Source organism: Phasianus colchicus, chromosome 35 (genome assembly GCF_987193195.1).
Source record: "Phasianus colchicus chromosome 35, bPhaCol1.hap1.1, whole genome shotgun sequence".
Lineage (NCBI taxonomy): Eukaryota > Metazoa > Chordata > Aves > Galliformes > Phasianidae > Phasianus > Phasianus colchicus.
The window spans coordinates 547,614-567,591 of NC_143470.1; the positions used below are offsets into that span (position 1 = coordinate 547,614).

The window sequence follows — 19,978 nt, forward strand, 5'->3', positions numbered from 1 at the left end:
TGAACCTGGCGTCCTCACTGAATAGTGCCACAGTGCTGCACCCTGAGCCCTTCTGCAGTGCTGCAGATCCCAGGGCAGTGGGCACTGCTCTGTATGTCTCCGCCCGGCCCAGGAACGCCATCCCTGCGCTGCCTGTGGAAGTCTTTTCTTTGCTCCTGGCACATCTTCCATCTGCAGAGCACATGAGGAGTGTCCCTCAGACTGCGCTCCAGGTTAACCTGCAGCGTCCAAACGAGGAATCCCGCAGCAACCCTCATCTCAGGATGGGGCTACAGCTGTGCCCCAGTGCCTTCATTAAAGAGAGGAGAATGAAGGAGCGTAACGGGGCATCTTTCCTCCTGCCATTTCCCACCGTCTGCGTGTTGGCTGAGCCGTGGGAGTGGCATTTGGTCATAGAGCTGTGAGTGCAGGTATGTGTGCAAACAGGGGTGTGCAGAGATCATAGAATCATAGAATGGCCTGGGTTTTTAGTTTTCCATGTGTGTGTGTGTGCACATGGCTGTGTGCAAGGCTGGGGCTGCGCTCTTGTACTCCTGCATGTGGGTGTGCAATGGGATGGGTCTGCACATGTGTGTGTATGAACAGGGATGTGTGCATCAAGGTATTTGCACACGGTTTTGTGTTTTTTCACACATTTGCATGCACATGGGTGGAGTGTGCATGCAGGTGTGCAAGGATGTGCTTGCATATGCGTGTAAATGCACAGGTTTGTGTGCGGGGAAGTCTTGCACGTGGGTGTGTGGTTCTGCACACCTATGTGCACGCAGATGTGTGTGCAGGAGAGCAGCTGAGGTTCCTGGGACCAGGAGATTCCTGGGAGAGGCGGAACTCACACGAGAGTGCTGGAGAGCACAGGGCCAGGAAGCAGAGCTCTGCGCTCTGCACAACAGCCTGCAGGATGGCCTGGAGCGCTGATAGAAGCAGGATAGAGTCACAGAATCACACAGAATGGCCCAGGTTGGAATGGACTTTAAGCATCATCTCTACCACCTTCCCACCACAGGCAGGGCCACCAACCTCCACATTTCATACCAGACCAGGCTGCCCAGGGCCCCATCCAACCTGGCCTTCAACACCTCCAGGGATGGATGGGGCATCCACAGCCTCTCTGGGCAGCTGTTCCAGCACCGCAAGTAAAGAATGTATCCCTGACATCCAACCTAAATCTTCCCTGCCTCAACTTCAAACCATTTCCCCTTGTCCTGCTGTTCTTTACCCTTTCAGAGAGTTGACTTCCCTCCTCTTTAGAGGCTCCCTTTAGGTCCTGAAAGGCTGCCATTCGCTCACCTCACAGCCTTCTTTTCTGCAAGCTGAACAAGCCCAGCTCCCTTAGCCTGTCTTCTCAGGGGAGGTGCTGCAGCATTCTGATCATCTTTGTGGCACTCCTCTGCACCTTCTCAACATCTCTCTGCCTTCCTTGTATTGAAGGCCCCAGACCTGGATGTGATACTCCAGAGGGGGAGTGTGCGCCGCCTCAGCTTCTACAGGTGGGTGTTTGGGGGGATAGGGGGGTACCAAGATGGGGACTGGGGCTAAGGGAGCCAGGGGCCGCGTGCTGCTCTGCTTTGCCCCCGTGGGGCTTCTGTGTCACTCAGGGCCTCTGCTCGGAGGCAGGAGGTGCTCTGTGTCCCCCCGCAACCCCCCAGTCCCTCTTTCTGACCTCCAGGGTCACACTCTCCTCTGTGCTCCCCTTTCCACCTGAATACTGGAGCACCCTCCCAACTCCAGTTCCCCCATTCTGATTCCTGCAGTCCTCCTCCACCCCCCACCTCACTGCCCCCTTCTCAGTTCCCTCCCCATTCCAAATTCTGACCCCCAGGGTGCCTTTCCTCGTCCCCTTCCCCTGTCCCACCCCTCCTATTCCCCCATTCTGATGCTCCTCTTCCCTTCCCCCCCCCCTCCGCCAGTGTACCCCCTGAATCCCCCATCCAGAATCACAGAATCACACCATCACCAGGGTTGAAATCACCAATAGCTCTCACTAATCCGCGTCCCTCAACACAACGTCTCAGTGTTCCTTGACCACCTCCAGGGCTGGTGACTCCACCACTCCCAGTGCAGCCCATTCCAGCACCCGACCACTCTGTTGGAGCAGTAATATTTCCTAACGTCCAGCCTGAATCTCCCCTGGTGCAACTTGAGGCCATTCCCTCTCGTCCTATCGCTGTTACATGAGAGAAGAGACCAGCCCCCAGCTCACCACGGCCTCCCTTCAGGAGTTACAGAGAGCAATGAGGTCTCCCTGAGATCCTTCTTGCAATGAGGGGCCCAGAACTGAACACAGCGCTCGAGCTGCAGCCTCACCAGAGCTGAGTGCAGCGGGACAATCACTTCCCTGCTCTGCTGCCATCACCATTTCTGATACAGGCCAGGATCACAGAATCGTAGGGGTTGGAAGGGACCTCCAGAGATCATCGAGTCCAACCCCCCTGCCAAAGCAGGATCCCTTCACCAGGTCACACAGGTAGGCGTCCAGGTGGGTCTTGAATATCTCCAGAGAAGGAGACTCCACAATCTCCCTGGGCAGCCTGTTCCAGTGCTCCGTCACCCTCACCGTAAAGAAGTTCTTGCGCACATTGGTGCGGAACTTCCTGTGCTCCAGCTTCTGCCATTTCCCCTTGTCCTGTCTCCGCACACTGCTGAAAACAGTCTGGCCTCGCCACTTTGCCCCCACACCTCAGATATTTATAGACCTGGATCAGGTCCCCTCTCAGTCTTCTCTTCTCAACGCTAAACAGACCCAGATCACTTAGCATTTCTTCATAGGGGAGATGCTCCAGGCCCTTCACCATCTTTGTGGCTCTCCGCTGGACTCTTTCCAAGAGATCCCTGTCTTTATTGTACTGAGGAGCCCAGAACTGGACACAGTACTCCAGATGAGGCCTTACCAGGGCAGAGTAGAGGGGGAGGATCACCGCCCTCGACCTGCTGGCCACGCTCTTTTTAATGCACCCCAGAATGCACATTTGCCAGTTTGATGGGGGCTGATAGTTGTAGGTGTAGTCACAAATAACTGGTTCTGTAGTGAGAGCTGAGCTTGGCAGTTCATCTTGGTTGTGCCAAGACTTGTTTTGCAAGCAGGTTTTCCACTTTGGCTCTGTATGATACTTTGAGCGGGTATGGAGTGGAAGAAACCCTGCAGAGCCTGGTGAGAATCAAAGCAGGAGAGAGGAAAAGTGCCCTTTGCAGCAGGGACGCCGTGCTGGCTCTGCCCATCGCTTCCAGCGCCGCCGTGGTCCTTCTCTGTCCAAGCACGTGAGCCAAGCACGTGGCCTGGTGCGTGTCCCTCCCTCCTTCCTTGTTCTCCATCCCTCCCCTTATCCATCCTTCCACTTCTGCCCACCCCTCCTTCCACCTTCTCCATCCATCCTCTTCTCCGTCCATCCTTTCACCTCTGTTCTCCATCCCACTCTCCTCCCCCCCATCCTCCCACCTCCAACCCCTATATCCCCCCCCTCCATCCCTTCCATCTCCCCATCGCCCATCTCCCCCATTCCCTCCCCACCATCTCCTCCTCCTCTGGCTTTAGCACAAACTGGGAAAAACAAGGCTGTACCCCCAGAAGTTACTGCGATCTTAAATCCTAAATTAGTTAGGAGTGTGGCTATCAGGGATGCCTGGCAGAGCCAAAATGCAGCCCCAAAGGAAGTGAAGTTAAAGGCAGGAGCCAGCCCAGTCAGCGTAAAGCAGTGCCCTTTGAGGATATGAGACTGGAGAAGGATGGAAATCATAAATAACTTCTGGAGTTTGGATTACTAATTGAATGTGAATCCAAATACAGCACCCCAATCTTGATGATGAAAAACTGGATGGCAAGAGCTGTACTTTGGTATGTAAGACTTGAGGGCAAGTAATAGAACGGTTGAAGGTATGCTCCCAGCTGTGGCAAATCCATACATTTAATTAACCAACTTATGAATGAGTAGGTGGAGTTGACCTTCTGGATTTGAAAGGTGCCTTTTTTCAAATTGATTTTTGCCGGCTTTGACCAAATGAAACCTAAAATCATTTCTCTTTGAAGAGGAGAACCCCAATCCGGGGAGGAAAGCCTCAGTTAACCTGGACAGTGTTAGCCAGGGCTGTGAGAACAGCCCAGTGAACTGTGAGAGCTGGTCAACTCGTGAGCCTGAGACTTGGGCGCCTCCCTCCAGGGTGGAACCTTACTGCATTTGTGGATGCCGCAGCAACAGAAGAGGACTGTGTGCAATGGACTGTGAGTTTGCTGAATGGCTTGGTTTAAACCATTATCAAGTTTCTCACCAGAAAGCCTGAGTGATCAGAAGGAAGGAAGCCATTTGCTGAATGCCCAGAACACTTTTCTCCCACGCATATGTGGAGGTGCATGAAAAAGGTAGCTTTTATGTCAGAGCTGACTGATTGAGTATGTGTGGTGACTGAGGACTTGATTCTTCTTTTTCTTTGCTCGGGGGTTGGGTAACTGGGCGGGCCTTCCAAAGACAAGGATTTGGACTCTTGTTGTTCAGACTGTTTTAGCTCCTGTGGTTCTGAAATGGTAGAAAGCACAACAAACATGCTAGCAGGACAGAAAAGCAGGAAACTGAATACAGAATCTGTTTCCTGTGTTTATGATTCAGTTTTGCTATCTCGTTTAGCATTTTCAAATGTAACTGCATATCTAGAGCTCATGAGAATTCTAGGAAAGTAAAAATGCATTAGTTACTAAATTGGAAAGCATTCTAAGCAGAAATCTGTTTTCACCATTCCTCCCTGTTCCACTGCAGTTATTAGCAATGTTCTGTAGATTCTGAAATGTTCTGCTGGAGAACAAATGCCTATTCAGCAATGCTGAAACCAGGCTGTAAATTGGCTGACAAAATCCATGAGCATTCCGTGGTTTCCAGGATTACAGCAGCACTTTGTCAGTGTACTGCTATTCCAATGAACCGATGGGCTGATCCCTAGAGGTGCTGACATGGTGATCAGTGAAATGTAGAAGGAGCATTTTCTGGCTGTGTGCAAAGATAGAATCTATTGCCCTTAAATAGAATCCTAATCAATGTCCTTCTGCAGCATTTAGGTTTATAATGTGTTTTCCAAATGCATTTTTGTTGAAAATCTCTAATGTGCTGTGAAGTACCTCACCTTCATTATAACTTGTATTTCTGAGTCAAAAGAATTGCACACACAGAAAAATGCAATACAGAACTCAGTAAGAGGCAGAGGCAAATCTACTCTCAAAAGCCACATTCTGGGCTCTCCTGTTGCCTTCAACAATGAACTCAACAACAGGCAGTTTAGAAACTCCCTTTACACTCTGTTTTATGACTTCATTCATCGTGGATCAAAGCAGCTATATATAAGCAGAAATGCAACTTTCATTTCAGACTTTGCAAAAAATTGTTTAAATCAAGCTTCAGTTCTGAAATAAAATTGCACAGGAATCAAGGAAACTAACTATAGTGAAGTTTTCCAGCTGGGTCAGATTAAAACAGTAGACTGAAGGTCTTGGTGCCAGCGTCACAATGGGCAGCGGCCAGCACCGGCCACGCTGTCATCGCGTCGCCGTGGCGACGTTTGTGACACGGGCACCCGGGAGGGGTGTAAAGGCAGAGCACGCTGGTGGGTCCTGCATCCTGAAGGAGCATCTGGCAGAGAGCAGACGCATCTGAAGGATGAGCTCCGGCATGGCTGGCGCCAACAAGGAGCAAGCCGCCGGCACGAGGCGGAACGGGATGAGCGAGGTCGGCCCCGCAGCGAGGCGTGCCTCCAGACCGACATGCACCGACACCGAAGGTACATGGGTCCACAGCCAGCACAGGAGCGGTGCTGCAGCCAACCTTGGCACGAGATGACACTTTCCATCTGCCACCTCGCTCCCACCTGGCAGCGGTAGCGGTGCTGGGAAGCGGCAGATGCAGAGTGTGACCTGCTTTTCCTTTGCCCTCCAGAGCGAGTTGCCGTCTGGGATGCGGTGGCCGCCTACGTACGGGAGCAGCTGCTGCTGCAGAAGGTGTGTTGGCTGTCGGGTTCCTCCTCTCCCCATCCAGCTCAGCCTGGACTTCCTCTGAGTCTTCCCCTCCACAGAAAGCAGGAAACTGCCCCCACATTTCTCTCCTGGGCATCCCGCGGGCTTCCTGCAACTCCTGCACGATCACTTGTGCCGGGCACTGTCTATCTCAGGGCTGATGCCGGTCTCTGGAAGCCTCTGGATCCCATGAGGCTGCTTCTGCCCTGCCTGCTGTGCTGCATTTGGGAGGGCGAGGGGAAGGAGAGGACTGTGCAGCCCCTTCCCAAAGCCATTCCCGATGCCCTGGCTTGTGCCTCTGAACAGCGGCAGAGGGCACCTGAGCTCTGTCCCTACCTTGGACCCCTCTGGCTCTTCCTCCAGCCGTCCCATAACCCTTCCGCCCTTCCTTTCTCTTCCACTTGCAGGGGGTCTGGATTCCCACCTTCGGCTCCTTTGACACCATCTCCAAAGACATCCGCACTGAGGATGGGACCCTGACTCTGCGGTGGCCCGTGTTTCACCTGGCTACAAATCTCATAGCCACGCACCACCTCAAGGCCCGCAGGGAGTCCCTGCCAGGTAGGAGGGGGGATCAACTTTTGCTGCTTTCATGGACAGGGCAAACGGCCAGCGCCTCCATTCTCAAAAGCAAACCTCCTCCTCTGAGGAGCCTGTCCAATCATGAGGCCGTTCTGGCTGATGTCCACCAGAAGCACTTCTAGGCAAGCACCTGTAGAAAACCACCCGTATCATCAACTCTGTCCCTTGCATTTTTCAGTCCATAGGAAGGTGGAGCCCCTGGAATACAGCAAGGCAGCCGCAGCTGCCTCTCTGAGCTGCGAGACACTCAGGACTTGCATCCAGAGCACCGTGTCCCTGCTCTCCGGCTGCCTGCAGAACGGGGAGAACGTTGCTGTTGTCCTAAAGGACATCGGCGTCCTCCACATCGATGGACTGACGTTCCAAATGAAATTCTTCTTTGACTTCCTCGAGAAGCTATCAGGGAAAGATACATTCAGAAGAGCTGTTTTCAAGGTGAGCTGTGTGGTTTCTCCGTGGCCCAGGCACTGCCGTGACCCTTGCTGTGCCCGCACACGGCCCACCAGGACCTGGCCAGCTGCTCGGGCCGTGCAAGTGCTGTGCTGCTGTCAGCTCTCCCCGCCTTGGGCTCCTCGTGTCCCCAATGCCTCAGCCTTCACGAGGACGTCCCACATCCTCCCCGTTTCTCCCCTGCAGGCCCCCTGGCTGCTGGACACGGTGGTGTCTCGGGTGGCACCGGTGGCCTCCATGGCGCTCTCTGGCTGCGCTGTCGTCTTTCCCATGTGAGTATGTTGGTGGCTGTAGCTGCTGCTTGATGCACCTGCTCAGCTCTCGTTCTGGAGCGCTTGTTCCTTGTGTCCATGAGTGTCCTGCCCATGAGCATATGTCACAGAATCATAGAATGGAAGGAACCCCGAAAGGGCACCTAGTCCCACTCCCCTGCAGGGAACAGGGACACCTACAGCCAGATGAGGTAACTCTGAGCCTGGTCCAGCCCGACCTTGAATGCCCGTCCGGGCACCCACCACCTCTCTGGGCAAGATGTTCCGGTGCCTGCCACCCTTCTGTCAAAAGCTTATATCCAATCTAAATCTTCCCTCCTGCTGTTTGAAACTCTTTCCCCTTCACCTATCTCGACTGACCCTGCTAAAGACTTTAGAAAGTCGTGTGCTTCATGCAGCATGACTATGTGCCTGGGAGCAGGCAATCAGAGAGAGCAACAAGGATTGCTGGAGCGCTGCGTCACACCGGTCGCTGTCTTCTCCTCTCGTACAGGTTTCAAATGGAGTTTGTACCCAAACCACCGCCCGCAATAAGACGCAGGTCCTCACGAAGCCTCCCTGGTCTGGAGAAACCAAAGAAAGAAGAGACTTTGCCACCTCTCGTCCAGGGCAAGAAAGGTAAAGCAGCTGCCAGCTCCTTTCCGCGGCACGGGCAGCATACTTGAGATGGGAAATCCCCTGCTGAACATCAGCCAAGGGCTCTGACTTGTGTCAAAGCTTCACGCCAGCTCAGCACGGCCTCTTCCCAAACTAAGGAATTGTTGGCCTCTCCCAAACTAAGGTGCTGGGTGTGACGTGCCCTCATCCCTGGCTATGGCAGGAGGATGTGCGGATCTTAGGCCCTACCCTCCCCCAGTGGAAGGATACGGTCCCCAAAAGTCACTCTGCCACCTCATCGTCACCACCCAGCTCCTCTTTCCCAAAGCCAACGTCACTAATGCAGTCCCAAAACAGAGCTGAATTGCAGAGAGGAGGAGTGGGGCCAGGGATGGTGTCAGGAAGGGTCCGAAGGCGGTGCAGATGTCAGCAGTGGGGGGAGCAGAGCGTCCCTCTCAGATGTTCTGGGAACAGGCCTGAGAGCCCCTTGTGAGTGAGCCAAAGGGTTTACGGTGAATCTCCTCTGCCTTCTCCATTCCAGTGAAATTTGCTGACCGTCCAACCTTCATCAAACGCTTGAGCACAGACAGCGTTGATGGAGGAGACCTCAGAAGGATAAGGAGCTCACTGCTGAAGGAGAGCTCCAAGGCCAGGTGAGGCTGGAGGCTCTGGGCTGGGATGTGCATGGGGGTGACACAGCGAGAGCCCGTTCCCTAGCCCCAAATGGTCACTGTTGGTGGCTGCCCAACAGTGCTGAACGCAGCACCCACCGTGCTGGGATGGGAATGCCAGAAGCCCCCCGGCTCACAGGGCTGGCCCCTCTCCGCATCCCAGGAGAGTCACGGGGCAGCCGGCGAGCAGTCTGTGGGGAGGGCTGCGTTGCAGCCAAGGCTCCTGGCTCAGGCTTGCAGCATGCGGCCCCAAAGCCATCAGCCACTCACACGGACCCCTCCCGCTCTGTCCTTTCAGTCCGCTGCCACCCATCCGGAGGGCGTCTGAAGCCCAAGAGCAGCCGGTGACCTGCGAGCTGCAGGGGGAGGCAGTAACAGCAAGCAAACAAGACCAGCGCCGAACACTGGGAACCAAACACGTGAGCTTCCTTGATGAAGTGCAGGAAGCAGGAAAAGCCCATCGTGAGGATGCGGTGCAAAAATTGCAGACAGCCAAGGCCGCACCCCCTCAGATCAGCTTGAGGCCAGCAACACCTTTCAGAAGCGACTCAAGAAGATCTTCCTCAAGGGCTGAGTCTACAGAGCCTCAAGGCCGACCATCCAGGCTCCCACTGACATGTGACTCAGTTAAACTTCTCAGGCAGAGGGCAAGGAAGATCAGGCCAGTGCAGGATGCACTGGGGCAGATGGCAGCATCACCACTTCGTGGGGAGTCCAGGCTGCCTGAGGAGTCTTCCATCACCCGACCTGGACTGCTGCCACCCATAAAAGAAGAAACGGGGTCTCCCGAGTGCCAGCCTCCAAACACCAAACCCCCAGTCCGCAGGAAGGCCACACCCTACCCACGCTGATGCGGGCATGGGGTGCCCACGACACACACAGCTCCACTGGAGGCTGCAAAACAGATGCGTCAATCCCATCTGCATCACATCTAATACTAACCAGGCTGCCCAGGACCCATCCGACCTGGCCTTGAACACCTCCAGGGACGGGGCATCCACAACCTCTCCGGGCAGCCTGTTCCAGTATCCCACCACTCTCTCTGGAAAGAACAATCCAATCTGGCATCCAATCTTCAACTCAAAACCACTTCCCCTTGGCCTGCCATTAGCTACACCATCAAAGAGTTGACTCCCCTCCTGTTTGTAGGCTCCCTTTATGTACTGGAAGGCTGCAAGGAGGTCACCCCGCTGCCTTCCCTTCTCCAGGCCAACAAGGAGATCTAGAGTGAAATGTAGAGGGGCAAAACCATCAATAAAGCCTTATCAGGGGCCTACCCTTTAAAAACCTCCAGAACGCCAGTGACAGTGTCATTGCGCCTTTTGACGCCAGCTCTTGTGCTGGTGGAGGGAGAAAGAATTGCGAGAGGGCATCAGAGCGTCTCACGGTGCTTTGATGCCCAGGGAAATCCAGCACAGTCTCCTCTGTCTTATCTGGATCACAACTTACGGGCTTTTGGCCTGGCAGGGCCCCTTTGGCCGGCTTGGAGAGGTCTGCAAATGCAGAGCTCCATGGGCCAGCCGGCCGGCCACCTCTCGCCTGGCAGTGCTCCCCTGAACGGCCAGCCGGCTTTCGGCCTGGCCCAACTGGCCGGCCAGGAGGCTTCAGGCCTCGGAAGGCTTCCCCAGCCAGTCAGCCAGCTTCACCAGAGATTCCGGATCTCCCTCAAGGCCTGAGTGCATTTATGCAATTCATTTTAGCTAGGAACTCTAAGCTGCACGTACAGAGATCCACTGGCTGTGTTTGACAGCGAGTCAATAAGAAAATAACCATCACAGAGGGACCGTTTAAGGCCACTGAAATCAAGTTGTTTCTGAGATGTGACTTGTCTGCCTCTTTACCTGATAATAACAATATGAAAATAAAACAAAAGATAATACAGTATTATTTGTTTCTCTGTATTTTAAAGGTGATTCAAAGCTTTTGCTCTACTAAAAGTAATCTTACTCAAGACAAGGCTCTGGGCAGGAAACTGGAAATAAGACGGTGGACCAGGTGACAGAACAGGCAGTTGGCAAAGGCTTTAATTCCAGATGGCAAACTTAACATCTCTGAACCTGAGGCGGAACCTGTAAAATATTCCAGAGAGGACAGGAATCTAATTAATGATTTAGGAGGGAAGAGAGCAAGCTGACAGAGGGGTGCGCGCCCAGATGGACACACTGTTATGCCCTTCAGTATCTTATGGGAGTGGGTTCCAAGGAAGATGATAAAACGTACTCGGGGAACAGACACTACAAAGGACAATCCTAGTACCAGGAACAGGGCACAAGTGGGGCTATTGGGAAAGGGAGCCTTCTGGGGCAACAATGGCAAATTGATTTCTCGGAACTCCCAAGAAAAGGGGGGTATTGCTGTGTGTTGGTACTGGTAGCTTCTTAGGGTGGCTGCAGGCATTCCCTTGTAGAACTAATAAGGCACAGGAGGTAACTGAAGTGTTGTTGCAGGAGGTTATTCCAGGATGCCTGGGAACTACTTGTGCTGTCAAGGAAAGTGCAGGGCTGAAAGTTAAACTCATAAAGAAAAGATGAGTTGGTTACTAATTTGCTTTATCTCAATGTACATGGGAGGTGTTTTAGCCTGGGAAGAGACCTCCTTTTACAGTGTAACTCCTCTTACAGGTTCCGGGTTCTTTATCAGCCAAGGGAGTGGCTCCAAACAATGGGACGTGGGTCCTGTACCCCCGGGGCCACCCCCACTGGTCCCCATGGAGGGAGTGGGGCCTGGGGGCACGCTGCTCGTTGAGGCAGAAATCATATTTTCCTGTTGATCCCTCCATCCACCTGTATTTGCATCCATCCTTTCATCCAACAATCGTTCCATCCATCCAGTGATCCTTCAATCTGTTTTTCCATCCCTCCCTCCCTCCCTCCAACAGTTCTCTCCTCCATTGGTCCCTCTGTCCATCTGTTCCTCTGTCCCAGCAGCCTCCCCCTGTTACCCACCAGAACCTCCTCTGGAGCTTTGGGGATCTCCCCAGAATGGTGCCTTCAGGCATTTTCTTGCTCTCCTGCAAGTGCTCATTTTCTGGTCCCTCTCCCTTGCATCACCCCATCCCTTTGCTCAGCAGCCCTCCCCATTCTTAGTTGAAAGCCTCCCTTGTGAAGCTGCCATCCTACTGACAAAAATATCCTCGCCTCCCTTAGGGAGGTGGGTCCCATCCCTTCCAAGCAGACACCAATCAGCAAATAGGTGCTGCAGACACAGAACCCAAGGCCCTGCCACCAGCACCAGTCCTGCAGCCAAGGACTGGCACGCACCACCTCCTTTCACCCCTGTCCCACAGCACCCCTGGGCCCCCACACCCTGGACTCCCAGCCCGAGAGCTCTGCAGTCCCTTTGGATGCCGTGTTACCCGTGCCCACCTTTCTTCCTGCTGGCCTTGCACGGTGAACCACACGAGGTGGAAGGTTGGATGGACCGCATCCATCGCTTGGAGGCACCTCAGCCTCCTCTCCAGCACTGAGGGCGCTGGAGCTGCGCTGGAGCTGCCGGCCCTTCTGTGGGGCAGGAGCGTCCTCTGCTGCCAGGATTCTCCAGCTTCAGTCCGTCACCAGCTGTGAGGCTGTGCCGTGGGGCTGCAGTGCGGGGCCTGCAGCTCAGAAAAGCCCCTGAGCACTGCGGAGACAAGCAGGCGCTCTGTGATGCCTTCACAGTGTTATTCACTGTGGGAGAGACATGTTGTTTCTGCACTGGATATTGAGATGGACAGTTGAGTTAAAGAAGTGGAACATAACGCGTTTGTATTCCGTAGCTTGTCTTTAGGAGTAGCTGGTGTGAAAAGTAGAAATATCATGTACATATTAGTAACATCTTTTAGAAACATAATTACTGAGCTATGCCACAAATTCTTCCTTACAAAGTTGCAATAGGTCTTAAATCTTTTAAACAATGTAGGTATAGTATTCTGAACTGGAAAACATATTGTACGACTGGTAAGCCAGCAAACGTGAAATACATTTAACAAGCTTTCCAGGAGCCAGGGCCTTTACACAAAGCAGAACTCCAGGATACTCCCCTCTATCCTCCCTCCAAGCTCATCTCTATGCAAGGACAGACGGGTGACCAGAACAATGACCCAGTTGAAAGGGCACAAATGCCAGGGGGGTAATTAAACAATTAAGAGGTTAGGTTTATGTTTATGTTGTAAAGCAGGCATCCGAAAGTGATGACCGGATGTTTGTTAAGAAAGCCATGGTTAGAAGGCAATTAACCAATCAAGATATTTGTGTTTGGATGGCAAGGATTTGTGTTTGCTTGGTATTTGTGTGACTAGTGAAGCGTCCCGAAAGAGTGTGAACCTGCAGTACTCAGCCAGTGAGGAACCAGGGCAGAAAGAGATCAGCGTTGGGCAATAGGGGATAAAAGGTGGAGCACTGTTTTCTGTGAGCTCCTGCTTGCAGGAGGCCCAACATGGCAACTGCAACTAAAATCTGCTTTATCAGAGATACCGTCCTGGAAAATTATTTGGATACTTCCAACATCACCAACAGTTACAAACACCTGCAAAAGCAAACAGGAACCACGTTCTGTAGTGATAAGAACGCACAGCTTAGCAGACAGGAGCGTAGGGCTTGGGAGGAAGTTGTATCTCAGAGGTTGGTAGAGAATTTCACATCATGAAGGCAGCACCAGCAGAGTTTCTAACGGCAGTGCTATCCAGGAGTCCCAGCAGGAGGTGCTGGCACATTTGGTACGTGACCCCAGCACAAGGCAGCTCAGCATGAGGCATCAGGCAGAGCTGATGAGATGTGCGTTATGGACAAGTCATTCTTTCATAGGTACCATTCCATGACAGCAATTAACTGAGAGCAAAGGCTTGACACACACACCTGATGGTTTACACTCCCCCCAGTCAGGGCAAACAGACCAAGACTATGAGGCTGACCTGCAACCAGGCACAGTGCAGCTCAAGTTCCTTCTGCAGTCACTGGGGCAGCTTCCCCACCTCCAGCCCTACAGGCAACGTACACACAAAGCGCAGCACGGCTGGTCGTGCTCCACACTCAGACAGCAGGTTGACAAGTTGGAGCTTTACAAGGACGTGGAGATCACTTCATGATCTCTGCCTTCCATGCTGGAGCAACAGCCAGTTGTACTTAGGTTTCTGAAGCCCCTTTCAGTCTCAGGAGGGAATAACACAGCCCAAATGCAATGGATGCAATGGGGCTCTCTCTAGGACACCTGCTGCCTCAAAAGAGTTCCCATCTCCTGAACAGCTATGGAGCTCCTACAAAAGCATCCCACACAAACAAGGAAGGAAAGAAAAACCCAGGACACAGTGGAGGGGTCCTACCTCTCAGCAGGTGATCCCTGTTCCATGTACAGAGGATGGACATAAACTGCACCTCATCTGTTCCCCATTTCTTCTCCCCCACTTCGTATAGGCACTTACAGACATGGATGACAAAGTAAGGCTCATGGAGAAGACTGGGTGTACAGGAGATCTTTAATTCCTTGGAGCTAGAGCACTGCTGGCCCGTACTTGTCTACATCATGGATATTTTCCAACAAGCACCAACCAGGCACGGCAACCCACAACCAAAATGTCATTGCCCCTGCCAAGTAACCAGCCTGTCTAGAGACCTCTCATTAGAGACTTGCAAACAAGACTAGAACCATTATGCCCATTTCACAGGTTGGCTTCTCTTCACCACGCATCACATGCACAAGAATAGATTGGGAAGCACATTACTTCATGTTACTTACACACCTGAGCATCCTGCTGAGCAAAGGCATCACTCCCTCATCTCTGTTTGCCTGCAAAGACACAAGGATAGAAGACTCAGTTCACCAGAGCATCTACTGGAAACAACTCCTGAGAACTCCCCATTCAGGAACAGCTGCTGGAGATGGATAATGGAGTGCACCAAAGGGAACACTAGCTTACAAACACAGTGAAACACAGCTCAGGTGTGCTTCGGGCTTCCTTCTGAAACAAGCAGCAACCCACTTTACTGGGATGTTTAAAAAAGGGCCCACAGCACTCATGCACACCCAGAGTCAGAGTCTCCTCCCTGCAGAAGCTGGGTTTGAGGAGCAGGCCATGGGACACACAGGGAGAGAAAAAGCCAGCCTGGAGCTCCTCACCACTGAGTGCAGAGCTGTGCCCACAGCTCTGAAGATTCACCCCCTCCTCCCCTCAGCGTGGCTCACTGCTGCGAGGGACACGAGGACCCTTCGAAACATGGAAGATGTGTCAGATACGATGTCATCCTCAAGGGAGCAGCCAGATTCTAGCAAGAACATACACACAGCACCCGTTAGGAGCAGGGCCACCACCTGGGTGCTGCCCACAACAAGATTTAAGGCAAGATTTAAGATACCAGCAACTGCTCGTGACGTGCAACCAGGTTTCTTTAATAATAATTTAGGTTAACGATAAATAAGAAGACATACATAACAAAGCAGTAAGTCCTTGGCCAGAACTTAAGCAATACGAAAGGAAGACTTCCAAACCTTCACAGCCCTCCTTAGTTTGTGCACGTCATACATGGTGGTGGCAGTCATCATCCCAGTGATCACTCTCTCAAAACTCCCACTCAGCTTCAAGTCACTTCAAGTCATCAATCAAAAAATCAAAGGCCAAGAGAGGAGAAAGGAGTTGGCAGAAGGTACGGCCTTCGAGGACAGAAGGAACTGAGCTGTTCACCACTCCTCTTCAGGCTCCAACCCTCCTTGCATCAACAACTGCTCTGAACTGAACAAGAACAAAACAACCTTGGTCAGGTAAAGTCTCTGCTGACCTGGAGATTGGGTCGTTGTTCGCTTTTCACCCAAGTGACACAACCACGTTCACACATCTCTGCAGACCACCTACCCTGCCACTGGTGCTCTTAGAGGTGACCAGAACTCACTGACGTTGGGAAACGTTTAGTTTGGTCAAGACGTCGATGATGGCATCTTCATCCGTGCCTGCAAGAAACAAATGGAAGCTAGTCAGGCTGCTTGCACAAGAATCACAAGTGCCCTCTGCTCTTGTGCCACCTCCAGTCCCCTACACAGCCAGCTCTCCACAGCCCCAGGACTACAGCTATGCACACAAAGCTGCCAGGACCCACACCGCCAGGGCAGCTGCATTTCGGGACATGAAGGGCAGTTCTGTTTCCACTTTCCAAACATCTTTAGGGCAGTTGTGCAGCAGAGCAATGCAAGCAGCTACGCTTCCCTCTAACAAACCACCAGAGCAGCCATTCCCAGTGCTGGGGAAAAAATAAAAGCTGACCCGAGGAGGGAGGGAGATCGACTTACCAAAGCCCTTCATGGCCTTCCTGAGAGCCTGCGCTTCTTGCTCAGCACTGAAACCTGAGACCCCCTTGACTGTTGCCTAAGGCCACAAGAAAAGGATTTAGCAAAGGAAGGCTTGCCCCGATGCACACATAGAGTTGAAATGAAAAAAAACAAACATAAAAGATGAACACAGAGATGATAAAACTCCACCCACACAAGTGATATGTATCAGGCTTCTGTCTCACGCAGCAGCCTATTCTAGTGGGACTTTCCAAGCACATCAGAAAGAAGCCACAGGGACACAACTACATGGAGAACATTTCTCCACATTGCTGCCCATGGAGTTATCTGGTTTCCAGTGAAACAAAAGCTGGACCACCTGCCATCTGTGTTCAGGCCCACCAGGCCCTCTTCCTACCAGTTCTCCATGTCAGTCATAAAGCAGCGTGCTCCCATCATAGCCCTGGTCCTGACTTGTAGCAGGTAAGGACCGTTATTCTGCACCATTACTTTTGCTCTGCTCGACGCTGGTGAGGCTGCACCTGGAGAACAGCGTCCAGGTCTGGGCTCCCAGTACAAGAGACAGCTGGACACACTGGAAAGAGTCCAGCGGAGGGCTACCAAGATGGTGAAGGGACTGGAGCACCTCTTCTACCACAAGAGGCTGAGAGGGAGGGGCTGCTCAGCCTGGAGAAGGGCAGCTCAGGGGATCCCACCCACGGCCACCAATCCCTGCAGGGAGGGGCACAGAGGACGGAGCCAGGCTGCATCCAGCGGAGCCCAGCGCCAGGACCAGAGGTTGCCACCACACAAAACAGCGCTCAGCTCCACGGAGCCGGGGCTTTGGAAAACAGGCACGGGAACAACCACTGCACGGGCGGAACCCTGTGGGCTGAACCAGGAGGGAGCAGCGCGCCCAGAGAGTTGATCTGCAAAAATCCTTTTTCCAGAGAAGCCGCGCCGAGTTCCCGCAACACGACGACCGCAGGCATCGCCGCGGGCAGCCGGGCCGGGGCCGTCCGGGGCGCGCGCGCTGATGACGCAATGACGGCGCGACCGCGGGAGGAAACGACCCCGCGCCCAGCACCCGCCCCGCTCGGCACACCGACCAATGGCAGAGCGGAGGAGGCGGGGCCGAGCGCGGGCTCTCCGCCAATGGCGGCCGCGGCCGCGGGCACCGCCGCCGCCCCCGTCCGTCCCCCGTCGGAACGCAGCCGATCTCGGAGGGGGAACCGCGCCGTCCTCCGTCGTGGCGGCGAGGCGCTGCCGGGCTGCGAGAAGCGGCGGCTGACCGCGAGCGGCGGGACCCGCCCGGTGCCCGGGAGCGGCTCCCGGCTGAGCCGGGCGGCCCCGAAAGAGAGGGAGCGATCCCACGGATCGACTCGCGTTCGAGCCCGGCACGGAGTCCGGCGGGCGCCTTCGCTTCTCGCTCGGCTCCGATCGTCGGCGGCGCCGTGCTGAGCTGCTGCCCCGCAGCTGCCGTCTCCAAGCGCCGCTTTCCGTCTGTCCGTCTGTCCCCGCGCGGAGCTCCCGGAGCTGCGCGAAGCCGACGTGGAGCCGCTTCGTGTTGGCCCCGAGGAGGGAAGCTGTGAGGGGGGAACGATCGTTCGGACGGGAGCCGGCTGGGAATGCGGTCATTTCTCTGTGGGTTGCTCTGCGTGTTCAACGATTAAACGTTCAGCGTTCGTTTTGCTACGTCTCTGCCCGCGGTCGTTTCTGCAGCTCCACGAACCCACCGCGTCCAGTGCCCACCGCTGGGGAAGGACGGGGCGGCGCAAACGGCCGCGTCGTAGGACTGCGACCACCAGCCCCGTTCCTCCCCCCGCGTCCCCTGCCCTCCTCAGCACCGCGTGGGAAATGTTGGGGTGGGATTCTGGGAGAGCTGGGGCGGCTCAGCCTGCAGAAGAGGCTCGGGCAGATCCCGGGCACGGCCGTCGGTCCCTGCAGGGAGGGGCGGAGAGCAGGGAGCCAGGCTGCGCCCGGCGCTGCCCAGCAGCAGGACCGGAGGCTCGCGCTGCAGCACAGCAGGTTCCCGTGCAATGCTGCCACCGCCGCGCTGCTGCTCCCTGCTTGCACTAGGCATGCTGCAGAGCACGTGCAGACGGTGCACGCCACAATCCCCCAGTTTCCCTGTTCCACCCTTTCTCCAGCTCCAGACCCCGTTTCCACCTCACAGAAGCCCCGCTCACACCTTTCCCCCCGTGGATTCCCCACAACCCCCCTATCCACCCCCGGATTTTCTTTCCATCTCTAGAAGCTTCTCTAACCCCTTTCTCCCTCCCACGACCTCCCCTCTCCACCCCTGGAGTCATGCAGAAGAATCTGGAGATGTGCTAGAGGGGTTTGGGGCGTGCGGGGGGGGGCCCAGGTAGGTCCAGGGAGTCCAGGGAGTCCTTGCATTCATTCAGAAGGGTCTGCAGACGTCCAGGTAGGGTCTTGAGGGTGCCCAGGGGGTCTCCAGGATAGTCCCAGGGATCCCTTGAAGGACCTGGAAGCTCCGAGGATGGGCCCAGGAGTTCCCAGGAGCCACTGGGATGATCTGGAGATGTCCCACCAGTAGAGTCTGGTAGGGTCCAGAGAATCGTCATGTGAGGCTGAGTGGTCCTGGAGTCATCCAGAAGGGTCTGGGGATGTCCCAGAGAGAACTTGGAGGGTCCAGGGGATCCTCACGTTGATCCAGGGAGTCCTCGGATTCATCCAGAAGGGTCCGCAGATGTCCCGGAATGAGCCTGTGGGGTCCACGGAGTCCTCAAGTGGGTTCAGAGGGTCCTGTAGTCTTCTGCAAGGATCTGTAGTCTTCTGAAAGGCTCTGGAGATGTCCCAGAGATGTCTTGAGGTGTCTGGGGCTCCTGGAGTCATCCAGAAGGGTCTGGAGATGTCCCAGAGGGGTGTCGGGGTGACCAGAGTGTCCCTAGTGGTTCCTGCTGTGCTCCAGTGTTCTCAAATGGGGATTTTCAGGACAACCTCACATAGTGACATGTTCTCAGTCTGCTCTGTCCCCGTGAGATCGCCCCCAAAAATGTATGTTTCCATTAAAATAAATACAGAATCACAGAATTGCCAGGGTTGGAAGGGACCTCAAGGATCATGAATCTCCAACCCCCCTGCCACACGCAGGGCCACCAACCATTCCACCTAATGCTGGACCAGGCTGCCCAGGGCCCCATCCAATCTGGCCTTGAACACCTCCAGGGACGGGGCATCCACAACCTCCCTGGGCAGCCTGTTCCAGTACCTCACCACTCTCTCCGTAAAGAATTTCCCCCTGACGTCCAACCTAAATCTCCCTTCCCTCAGCTTAAAACCATTTCCCCTTGTCCTGCTGTCACTCACCCTTTCAAAGAGTTGATTCCCCTCCTGTTTGTAGGCTCCCTTTAGGTACTGAAAGGCTGCAATGAGGTCACCCCGCAGCCTTCTTTTCTCCAGGCTGAACAAGCCCAGCTCTTTCAGCCTGTCCTCATAGGGAAGGTGCTCCAGTCCCCTGATCGTGGCCCTCCTCTGGACCCTCTCCAACAGCTCCCTGTCTTTCTCGTACTGGGGGCTCCAGACCTGGACGCAGTATTCCAGATGGGGCCTCACAAGAGCAGAGTAGAGGGGAACAATCACCTCTCTGTCCCTGCTGGCCACCCCTCTTTTGATGGAGCCCAGGATCCCATTTGCCTTCCGAGCCGCAAGGGCACGCTGCTGGCTCATGTTAAGTTTTTCGTCTACAATACGTCAATTTTGTTCTATGTTGTTGTATTCTGTTGTATTTTGATGTGGAACAGCATCACGGCTGTTCCACATCGAGGTCACCCTGTGTCACGGTGTCACCTGAAGACAGTGACACTCAGTGCCATCCAGTGAAGGTGACACCACCAACCCCATGTCACAGCCCACGTGTCCCCCGACTGTCCCCAGCCCCCCTCCCTGAACCCCTCCTCGCCACCTCTTCAATGAGGATGTCACCGCGCTGCAGTTGTGCCACCATGGCAGGGGAGACAGCTGGGGACAGTCACGGACAGCCAGGGTGACAGCGTCACCCGGCTCCAGGAGCTGCAGGATGCTGATGGGGCTCTCGAGGTACGTTGGTACGGCCCCGGGTTCCACGGTTACAGTGACAGTGAGAACTTTGGGGACAGGCGGTTGTCCCAGTGTCACCTGGTGGCCTGGGGAGAGTTGTTTCCTTGGTGCCTAGCACAGGGGATTGG

The 19,978-nt window shown here is 54.5% G+C and overlaps 1 protein-coding gene across 1 annotated transcript; it reads left to right on the plus strand.

Annotated features, from left to right (window-relative positions):
- The first annotated feature begins 5,549 nt into the window (after window positions 1-5,549).
- Window positions 5,550-9,409, plus strand: LOC149913672 (uncharacterized). Its single transcript, XM_090129235.1, has 8 exons — window positions 5,550-5,754; window positions 5,910-5,971; window positions 6,394-6,547; window positions 6,747-7,003; window positions 7,205-7,290; window positions 7,784-7,908; window positions 8,429-8,540; window positions 8,857-9,409. Exons 1-8 carry the CDS (start codon window positions 5,634-5,636, stop codon window positions 9,407-9,409), a joined length of 1,470 nt encoding a protein of 489 aa, XP_089985361.1. The 5' UTR covers window positions 5,550-5,633.
- The last annotated feature ends 10,569 nt before the right edge of the window (window positions 9,410-19,978 follow it).